This window comes from Salmo trutta, chromosome 14 (genome assembly GCF_901001165.1).
Source record: "Salmo trutta chromosome 14, fSalTru1.1, whole genome shotgun sequence".
Lineage (NCBI taxonomy): Eukaryota > Metazoa > Chordata > Actinopteri > Salmoniformes > Salmonidae > Salmo > Salmo trutta.
Genome location: NC_042970.1, coordinates 73,031,299 through 73,042,215, shown reverse-complemented (window position 1 = coordinate 73,042,215; position 10,917 = coordinate 73,031,299). Strand labels below are relative to the sequence as shown.

Below are 10,917 nucleotides of genomic sequence, written 5' to 3'. Positions count from 1 at the left end.
AGGGCGCCTGTATCTTTGTATCGACTGGGTGCATTGATGCACCATCCAAAGCGTAATGAATAACTTCACCATGCTCAAAGAGATATTCAATGTCTGCTTTTTATTTTTACCCATCTACCAATAGGTGCCCTTCTTTGCGTGGCATTGGAAAACCTCCCTGGTCTTTGTCGCTCAATCTGTGTTTGATAATTCACTGCTCGACTGAGGGACCTTACAGATAATTGTATATGTGGTGTACAGAGATGAGGTAGTCATACAAAAATCATGTTAAACACTATTATTGCACACAGTCCATGCAACTTATGTGAGTTAAGCCAGTTTTTACTCCTGAACTTACTTAGGCTTGTCATAACAAAGGGGTTTAATACTTGACTGAAGACATTTCAGTTTTTCATTTTTAATGAATTTGTAAAAATGTCAAAAAACATAATTCCACTTTGACTTTATGGGGCTGTAAACACAAGAAAACATGGAAAAATTCAAGGGATGTGAATACTTTCTGAAGGCACTGTAGGTTGAAAATGTCAGTGAAGACACTTGCCAGCTGGTCAGCGCATGCTCTGAGTACACGTCCTGGTATTCTGTCTGGCTCTGCAGCCTTCAAACCACTAATTACAGAAGAATTCACAAGAAAAATATAAAACCTTGTCTTATATTTCTTTACTTCAGAAAACAGTTCTACATTTAAAAACATAATTCATAAAAAAGCTAATAAAAATTCCTGTACAATAGGGAAATTTTAGACCATAATTCAAAAGTGAACATGCTTCCTTCCCTGCTAGTTTGCAATGCAACCTATAATGCCACACTGCTTTGAAATAGTTGAAACAAGGGGAACGTATTTAATGCTTGAACAGGCTTCGCCTTACTTCTTCAGTGACATCACTGACTACAGCCTATGGAAACCCATTCCATCCAATGACTACTATGAATTTAGGTTTCTATGAAAATAATGTGCAATAAACATCCCAATAAAGAAATGGAATGTAACCGTTGCTAGACTACTAACTGGTATGAATGTGTCATGGTGAATGAATGTTAGTTTGTTTGACCCCATGTCTAAGTTACCCCAGCAAGAGTAGTTACTGAAAGTAGACTTCTTCAACTGGCCCAAGTAGGCCCTCTAGAGTTGATATGAGGCTGGTACAGCGATGTCTGTGCTACACTAACCTTATCCCCAGGCTAACAGCTAGAGTGAGAGACAGCTGGTGGACAAGACTAGTGCTACAGTACATCCACTTTGTGCAGTTATCATTCAAACCAAGTCATTTCTTTAACGCTGAATAAATAAACGAAGGCATAATCCCCCCCACACACACACACCTTATTAGGTGTTTTTACCACAGTGTAGACTGAGTTCAACAGTCCTTTGAGGAAAACAAACACATGAACAACAGATAAGACGATCCAACTAAGTGGTAATAAAGAAAATGCAGTGAGTGTAGCCATAGTAGTGGACCATTTAAACCACCAGTGGTGCCAGAAGGACCGGGGTGGTGGTGGTGGTGGCTGAGGGTTCGATGCCCGGGACCAAGGGCCGTTCTGGGTCAGGGGGAGGACAGGCCTTGTTGATGCGGAGGTCCAGGATGTGTTTCTGCAGGTGTCTGATCCAGTCCTCCTGTACTGACTGAGATCCATGGAACACTGCCTCACAGAACCTGAGGGATGGAATAGAACAGAAAGCAAGAGAGAGAAGGTTGGTTAATATTAATATACAAACAGACATTCTGTGAAACATTGTGGAACCCGTAGTGCAGAGACCCTCGTACGATGCCAATAATAAATCATACAAGTGTGTGAACTCAGGCAATCTGAGTTCAGCGCACATTGAACTATCAGCGTTTTGGCAATCAGCTCACCTGCACTTGAGGGTGTACTCTTTGCCCACTTGTTTGACGAGAGGAGTGGAGGGAGGCCTGGGAACCAGGGAAGGGATGTTTCCTGACCGGGGGGGTTGTTGAGAGCTGCCATCTCCCTCTGCTCCCTCCGTATGGGCGGTATGTTTAGGGACCCGCCGCTCAAAACCTGGCAGACCGGTTGGAAGGGGGTTTAAAATCAGAGTCTACCATAGCTCAACGTTGGTTTTATCAGAGGGATTACAGGTAGAAAGTTCTGTAGGGTGTGTTTGTGTGTGTGTACATGCACGTTTGAGTCGGTTTCCATCTCTCACCTCTAGGAGAGCGTATGTGGTTGAAGTCTCCTCTAGCCCCCTGGGACTGCGTATGAGTGACGGTATGATGGTGATATGACGAGTGTCCCGTCTCCCCCTGTGACCTTTGACCTTGAGCTGTCCTGGACGAACCCCCGGCGACCCTGGCCACCTCTCGGCCCGCCCTGCGCCCCAGCCCCGCAGCCCTCTGGGCTCCCGAGGGGAAGGAGCCTGAGTCTGTGGAGGGAGAGTGGGATGGGGCGTTCCTCTGGAAGGGGGAAAGAAATCAAGTGTTGGTGAAATAGTTTTCCCTCTTAAGTTGGACAGAATCATCTACATTCACCTGGATTGGTTGTAGAAATAGCATACAGCACACACAGACTGATGTTAGCAACTACAGAGCACTGTTATTCTATTGGTGTCAACCTGCTGCTTTCCTCTCAATTTAAATCAAGAACTGGTTAGAGATCGTCCACTCATCTAGTCTCCCCAAGCCTCAGCTACTGTTTAGAAAAGCAAGGACGAAACCCAGCCGCTCTCTGAGACTGAGTTGAAGCACTCCTGCCACCGAACTAAGCAGCTGGAAAGTACCTAAACGTCATGCACTTGAGGGGATGTGATTGTCACTTTCTTTTAATCCAAGATTCGGTGATCAGCCCCACTGCCACAGAGCAATTACATCCAAACCTAATGGGCGCTATACTTAACCAATAAGGCCAGAGGGGGTGTGGTATTACATTTACATTTAAGTCATTTAGCAGACGCTCTTATCCAGAGCGACTTACAAATTGGTGCATTCACCTTATGATATCCAGTGGAACAACCACTTTACAATAGAACATCTATATATTTTAAGGGGGGGGGGTTACTTTATCCTATGGCCAATATACCACGGCTAAGGGCTGTTCTTACGCACGACACAACATGGAGTGCCTGGATACAGCCCTTAGCCCTTAGCTGTGGTATATTGGCCATATACCACAAACATCCAAGGTGCCTTATTGCTATTATAAAACTGGTTACAAATGTAATTAGAACAGTAAAAATAAATATTTTGTCATACCTGTGGTATATGGTCTGATATACCACGACTATCAGCATTCAGGGCTGGAACCACCCAGTTTGTAATAGAAGATGTAACACTCACCTTAAACCTGATGTTGAGGTCACCGTCGCGGTACTGGCGGTGGATCTCCGCGGCCTTGCGGGGCTGCCTCTGGATCCAGGCGCTGAGCAACTCGATGGGGGAGGCCTTCACACCCTCTGCCCTCCACTCCTTAACCCCCAGCTGGCGGAGGTGGGCCCGGGCGTGGCTCGCCAGCGCCGTGCGGTTCTCAAAGTCAAAGCCGCACAGCTCGCAGCACGCATCCCCGGCTGGAAGGAGAGAAGAGGACGGGGGGGGGGTTGAAAACAGATGTTTGAAGGTTGATGCTTTTCACGTGATACACGTTTCTATTTCAGCACTAATTACTAGGCAGGTTACCTAGTTGATTTTTTACATTTATTTTTTACTAATAATGGAATCAGTCACCTTTGGCAAGAGCATCTTAAATACAATTGCCATCACAGCTGCAATGGAAAACAGTTGCCTGCCACAAATAACCTGGCTGAGATCCGCTGGTCTTTACTCAGGCGTGAGCACTGTTAGTTTACCAGACTGGGAGGATCCATTCTTATCAGGGGAAGGCTTGTCGTTGAGGGAGTAGTCCAGTGGAGGAGTGAACGTCCTCTTAGAGCCCTGGGGAGCCCACGAAGACTCCGAGAACCTCCTGTGATTGGCCCAGGCCGGGCCGGCGCTGGAGTGAGCGGACGCTGGCTCCCTCTTGACCTACAACACAAAACATCTTTATTGATCCAGTTCAACAGGTTTTTTGCCATCACAGCCCCCAATCAGAGGAAGGACCTAAAAAACTGTCAAAGACTTCAGCCACCCAAGTCATAGTCTGTTCTCTCTGCAAGTGGTACCGGAGTGCCAAGTCTAGGACTAAAAGGCTCCTTAATAGCTTTTACCCCCAAGCCATAAGACCGCTGAACAGTTAATCAAATGGCTAGCTGGACTATTTACATTGACCCTCTTATGTTATTAATAATCAATTTTTGCACGGACTCTCTTGTACAGGCTTTGATGTACACTCACTGGACTCTAACCACACACACACGGACATACACACACATGCATATTGACGCCACACACACGGACATACACACACATGCATATTCATGCCACACACACATGCATATACATGCCACACACAGAGACATACACACACATGCATATTGACGCCACAAACACGCTGCTGTTACTCTGTTTATTATCTATGCATAGTCACTTTACCCCTACCTACATGAACATATTACCTCTATTAGCTCAAGTAACCTTTACCCCCGCACATTGACTCGATACCAGTACCCCTTGTATATAGCCTCGTTGTTATTTTTTGTTTTTATTTTTGTGTCGTTACTGACGTTAAACAAAAATTCAAAGGGCAGTAAGGCACATTTCCGCATTTTACCAAATTCAATGTTTTTGCTTACTGTTTCATACACATCTGTGCTTTTACGAAGAAAAATACATGTAGCTATGAGGATTCTACGTTTAAATTCATAGCTACATCCATTGTAACAAGAAGACGACAATGGTGGTCATGTCAAAAACTAAGACAGTTGACTCATGGCAAGTTGTATTAGTCGTATGTACAGGATACGCATGGTATATATCATCCAACGAAATTCTTACTTGCACAAGGTAGTTCCAAGTGCACATGTTCTCAATTTATTTAATGTATTATAGACAAGTCACACTGACAGATGATGAGAATAGTCTTTGGCATGTATCATACAGTTGAAGTCGGAAGTTTACATACACTTAGGTTGGAGTCATTAAAACTTGTTTTTCAACCACTCCACAAATTTCTTGTTAAGAAACTATAGTTTTGGCTAGTCGGTTAGGATATCTACTTTGTGCATGACACAAGTAATTTTTCCAACAATTGTTTACAGACAGATTTTTCACTTATAATTCACTTTATCACAATTCCAGTGGGTCAGATGTTTACATACACTAAGTTGACTGTGCCTTTAAACAGCTTGGAAAATTCCTAAATGATGTCATGGCTTTAGAAGCTTCTGATAGGCTAATTAACATAATGAGTCAATTGGAGGTGTACCTGTGGATGTATTTCAAGGCCTACCTTCAAACTCATTGCCTCTTTGCTTGACATCATGGGAAAATCTAAAGAAGTCAGCAAAGAAAAAAAATTGTAGACCTCCACAAGCCTGGTTCATCCTTGGGATCAATTTACAAATGCCTGAAGGTACCACGTTCTGTTTGGCCATAATGACCATTGTTATGTTTGGAGGAAAAAGGGGGAGGCTTGCAAGCCGAAGAACAAAACATCCCAACCGTGAAGCACGAGGGTGGCAGCATCATGTTGTGGGGGTTCTTTGCTGCAGGATGGACTGGTGCACTTCACAAAATAGATGGCATCATGAGGTAGGAAAATTATGTGGATATATTGAAGCAACATCTCAGGACATCAGTCAGAAAGTTAAAGCTTGGTCGCAAATGGGTCTTCCAAATGGACAATGACCCCAAGTAAACTTCCAAAGTTGTGGCAAAATAGCTTAAGGACAACAAAGTCAAGTCAAGGTATTGGAGTGGCCATCACAATGCCCTGACCTCAATCCCATAGAAAATGTGGGCAGAACTGAAAAAGAGTGTGAGAGCAAGGAGGCCTACAAATCTGACTCAGTTACACCAGCTCTGTCAGGAGGAATGGGCCAAAATTCACCCAACTTATTGTGGGAAGCTTGTGGAAGGCTACCCAAAATGTTTTACCTAAGTTAAACAATTTAAAGGCAATGCTACCAAATACTAATTGAGTGCATGTAAACTTCTGACCCACTGGGAATGTGATGAAAGAAATAAAAGCTGAAATAAATCATTCTACTATTATTCTGACATTTCACATTCTTAAAATAAAATGGTGATCCTCACTGACCTAAAACAGGGAATTTTACTAGGATTAAATGGAATTGGGAAAAACTGAGTTTAAATGTATATGTAAACTTTCGACTTCAACTATATATATATATAGTTGAAGTCGAAAGTTGAATATATAATATATAATATATATATATATATATATATATATATATATATATATATATATATATATATATATATATATATATACATACATACACACACTACCGTTAAAAAAAGGTTGTCCATTAAAATAACATCAAATTGATAAGAAATACAGTGTAGACATTGTTAATATTGTAAATGACTATTGTAGCTGGAAACAGCTGATTTTTTATGGAATATCTAAATAGGTGTACAGAGGCCCATTATCAGCAACCATCATTCCTGTGTTCCAATTGCATGTTGTGTTAGCTAATCCAAGTTTATAATTTTAAAAGAGTAATTGATCATTAGAAACCCCTTTTGCAATTATGTTAGCACAGCTGAAAACTGTTGTACTGATTAAAGAAGCAATAAATCTGGCCTTCTTTTAGACTAGTTGAGTATCTGGAGCATCAGCATTTGTGGGTTCGATTACAGGCTCAAAACGGCGATAAACAAAGGACTTTCTTCTGAAACTCGTCAGTCTATTCTTGTTCTGAGAAATTAAGGCAATTCCATGCGAGAAATTGCCAAGAAACTGAAGATCTCGTACAATGCTGTGTACTACTCCCTTCACAGAACAGCGCAAACTGGCTCTAACAAGAATAGAAAAAGGAGTGGGAAGCCCTGGTAGACAACTGAGCAAGAGGACAAGTACATTAGAGTGTCTAGTTTGAGAAACAGACCCCTCACAAGTCCTCAACTGGCAGCTTCATTAAATGGTACCCGCAAAACACCAGTCTCAACGTCAACAGTGAAGAGGCGACCCTGGGATGCTGGCCTTCAAGGCAGAGTTGCAAAGAAAAAGCCATATCTCTGTCCAGTGTCTGTTCTTTTGCCCATCTTAATCTTTTCTTTTTATTGGCGGGAGTGGCTCGCTAGGCCTTTGCGGTTCTCAGTCTGAGATATGGCTTTTTCTTTGGAACTCTGCCTTGAAGGCCAGCATCCCGGAGTTGCCTCTTCACTGTTGACATTGAGACTGGTGTTTTGCGGATATTAACTGTCCAGAGTTATATTTGCTTGCGTTGCACATCATTTTATTATCAGAGCGTGCCAGTGGACTTCTGGTAAGTATGCTTTAGTGAGAAAGTGTTTGGATCAGGTACAAGTATGTTTACCTACCCTCAAAATGAATATTTATGAGCAAATTCCCACCACCCACAACTTCTCACCTCAATGCATTTTTTGAAAATTTGAAGGGGTTGGTCTGAAATTGGGGTTGAGAGTTAACCTTTAAGCAGAAGTTATGATTCGCCCCTTAAATGCCTTGTTCGGGGGCACAACAGCAGCAGGTAGGTAGAACATGATGAGATATTGACCTGCCCTCCATTGCCAACTGGACTGCACACAAACACGCACTCACCTGGGTGGCAGTGGCACTGCCCTCCTTCAGCAGGATGACTCTCAGCAGGTCGATGGGCGACTCGTTGACAGACCACATGACTCCTAGCTGGCGCAGGTGGGAGCGGGCGTGGCAGGACAGGGCCTTGCGGCTGTCAAAGAACTGGCCACAGAATTCACAGGTGATCATGAGCTCCTGGTCTGAACCTGGGAAAGGGAGGGAGGGATTTGTCCCATGACATGTCACTGCATTTAGCTATGTTTCTTTGACTGAATGGATGGTCAATGGTCTGAGTGCAGTTATTCAATGGTAAAACAGAAATTAACAAAGAAGAGGGACTTTTACATCAAACAAATTAGAATTTATACCACTTGGTCAAAATGATAGGACCCACATCTTACCAGAGTTGAAGGACTGGCCATTTTTGGCCAACTTCTGAGAACCCTGAGATCCATTACTGCTGCTGTACCCCCCAAGCGGACTGGAAAACCCCACATCCAGCTCCATCTCCAGGGGCTCCGGCTTGGGATAGACCAGGGTGGAGCCCTTCTTGGCCTTGGACCTGGGATTGTGGCTGGAGGCCAAGGGGCTGAGGTGGGCGTTAGCTGGGGATCTAGCTGGAGACCTGGCTGGGGCAGGAGACTGAGAAGGGGTCTTGGTGGTGGTGTTACTGGGTCGTACTGATGAAGCGGCCGCAAGCACGCCGCTGCTGACCAGCTGCTGGACCGTGTCGATGGCCGACGCCTTGCCCAGGAGGTCGGTGACGCCAAGCTGGCGCAGGTGAGAGCGGGAGTGGCTCGCTAGGCCTTTGCGGTTCTCAAACTCCTCACCGCACAACACACAGGTGAACTCACCTGTATTTCAAATAATATGTTTTTGATGAATCACTTAAGGTTTTATCATTTACCTTTCTTGTTCTGTTCTTTGAATTGTGACATCCCTTTAAAATGACTTAAACTAAAATGACTAAATTTGACTAATATGACTTAAACTAAATGGATGTACCAATCGCAGATTGCCCCTTTAAAAATAACTTGAAACTCACCTGTGCTGAGCCTATGATCCTGTGGAGCGGTTCCTTCTGATGCGGAGGGCTTGGGCCGTTTGTTGGAGGGAGACTGGTGAAGGGAGGAGGGGGGGGGGGATCCTTTATGTCTAGCAGGCGATGTGGACGAACCAGAGCCGGAGGGACGTTTGTTAGAGTTAGAAGACATAGCAGGGTTATAGACGTTGAGACCTTCACTTGCTATAGGTTGGAGGTCTTCCGCTTCCATGATCTGGTAGAGGAATTCTATTGGTCCTCCTTTCGTCTCGGTGTTCTCGGTGATGCCGAACTGGCGCAAGTGGGCCCGGCAGTGACTGGCCAGGCCTTTGCGGGACTCGTACCAGGCGCCGCACAATTGGCACACATGCACCTCGTCATTGGTATCCATCGCTGTAGAGGCAGGGGAGGAGCCAGAGACTGGTGTTAGAATGTGCCATGTTATACTTGAGCTTAATAATGTAATTACATAAGAACAGAAATATCTATCTGTAGACATGTAATGGTACAATGTTCAATTCCACAAATATAATAGGCCTAATATGTGACTTCCTGATGACAAACATCTAATAACGGAACACTTAAAATATCCACTCCAATCGAAAACACCCAGGCTGAGACTTACCTAGGGTGAGAGGGGCATCCGTCTCCTGCGGTGCCCAGGCAGGCTTGGCCGAGGCCAGGCTCGCTCCCCCTGAGGGCGACGGTGTCTTGCCTGCTGTTAGGAACGACGACATGGAAGACTGCCGAGGCTTGGCCAAAACTGTCCCTTTACGAGCTACCTTGGATATATTATTCTGTGGGGTTGTCACTACTTTGACCCTACCCCCAAGAGGGGTCTCCTTCTGGGAGATGAGCGTCCCTGACCCCTTGGGTTTTTTGGGTGAAGAGTAGACGGGTTTGGGTGGGTGCATGGAACCGTCCCTGTCCTGAATCAGCTGGTAGAGTAAGTCGATGGGAGCTCCGCTGTTGTCCGAGACAGCCACGCCGAGCTGGCGGAGGTGGAGTCTGGCGTGACTGGAGAGACCCCGCCGCGTCTCGAAGTAGGTCCCGCACACCTCACACATAACCGGGGCCGGGGCTGAGGGACAAGAGAGAGAGAGGAGGGAGGAGAGGAGGAAGGGAAGAAGAGAGAGGAGGAAGGGAAGAGAGAGAGGAAGCGAAGAGAGGAAGTGGTGCAGAGGAAATAGTAAGAGTGTGAGTGTAAATCCAGAGACATTCTGAATCTGATGAGACAAAACTATTCTTCTAATCAAAAATGGTTCCAACTGGCTCAGACTATAATTCATGCACACCTTCTCTTTTCCTCTTTGTTCTTACCGTCTTCTTTTGTGTTCTCCATGAGTACTGGTGACTGGATGACTTTGATTCCAGGGATGAAGATGGAACTAGCCTAGGATGTTGTCTTCTTCCGTACATAAGATAATTGAGAGAGGGGAAATGGATAGAAAACATATGGTGTATGTCTTAGCAGCTCATTGGTTAGAAAGTAACTGAAACAGCATGCCGCATCCAGTCAATTCAGGCCACTCTGATTTGGTCATAATGTAAGTTACCAGTCAGTTCCAACTCGAGGGCTGTCAAACTTCTTAAATGACACTCAGACTAGCAACAGCAACTGAGTTCCCTTTCAATAGATGTAAACAGAGATAGGAGTTAACTTGCTCAGATTGTAAGGTAGCTAGCTAGCTAACTAGCTAGCTAGCTGCCATAACGATTTGAAAATACAACTCCACAACATGGCTATCGGACTCAATTTAGCAAAAAATAATACGTAAACTGGTATTGTAGTTAGTTAGCTAAATGACTGCACTTTCCTAGCTAACGTTAGCTTGCTGGCTAGATAGCTAGGTTTCTTGAAAACTGGATTTGTCAGAGAAGACGATACTTCACAATAAGACTTGATAGGTAGCTAAGAACTTAACTAGTTAAACAGACCAGAACTCACCGAAAATATACAATATTATCCTCTTTAATAATTTAACTCGACAATTTAACCCACGTTCCACAATCAGCGCCTGTGAAGAGTTTACAGCAATCGTTTCCGGGTCAAAATATTTACTCATACAAATTAAAAGTCCTTGTTTTAAATCCATTGATTGAACATTAAAAATGTATAATATAATGTGGTGTCATTCCACAGCAACACTTTTGTGTATACATATTGTAATATCAGAAAGTGTTTTGAATTTAAATTAATCACACAACAAGCTATCTAATTCGATTGACATTTATTTTAACGACTTCTCTGGCAA

General features: G+C 44.1%; 1 protein-coding gene across 2 annotated transcripts; it reads right to left on the bottom strand.

Moving 5' to 3' along the window:
- Positions 1–381: 381 nt before the first annotated feature.
- LOC115147331 (protein Wiz) lies at positions 382–10,707 on the bottom strand. 2 transcript variants are annotated; one of them, XM_029689520.1, is made up of 11 exons: positions 10,611–10,707; positions 9,983–10,070; positions 9,288–9,743; positions 8,666–9,055; positions 8,022–8,474; positions 7,642–7,826; positions 3,803–3,977; positions 3,297–3,523; positions 2,171–2,417; positions 1,860–2,025; positions 382–1,658 (listed from the first exon to the last, which is right to left on the bottom strand). In XM_029689520.1, the coding sequence occupies exons 2-11, from the start codon at positions 10,002–10,004 to the stop codon at positions 1,463–1,465; spliced, it is 2,517 nt and encodes an 838-aa protein (XP_029545380.1). In that variant the 5' UTR covers positions 10,005–10,070; positions 10,611–10,707; the 3' UTR covers positions 382–1,462. The 2 variants fall into 2 exon arrangements, with proteins under 2 accessions (XP_029545380.1, XP_029545381.1); XM_029689521.1 differs by having other exon boundaries at positions 9,983–10,067.
- Positions 10,708–10,917: the final 210 nt, after the last annotated feature.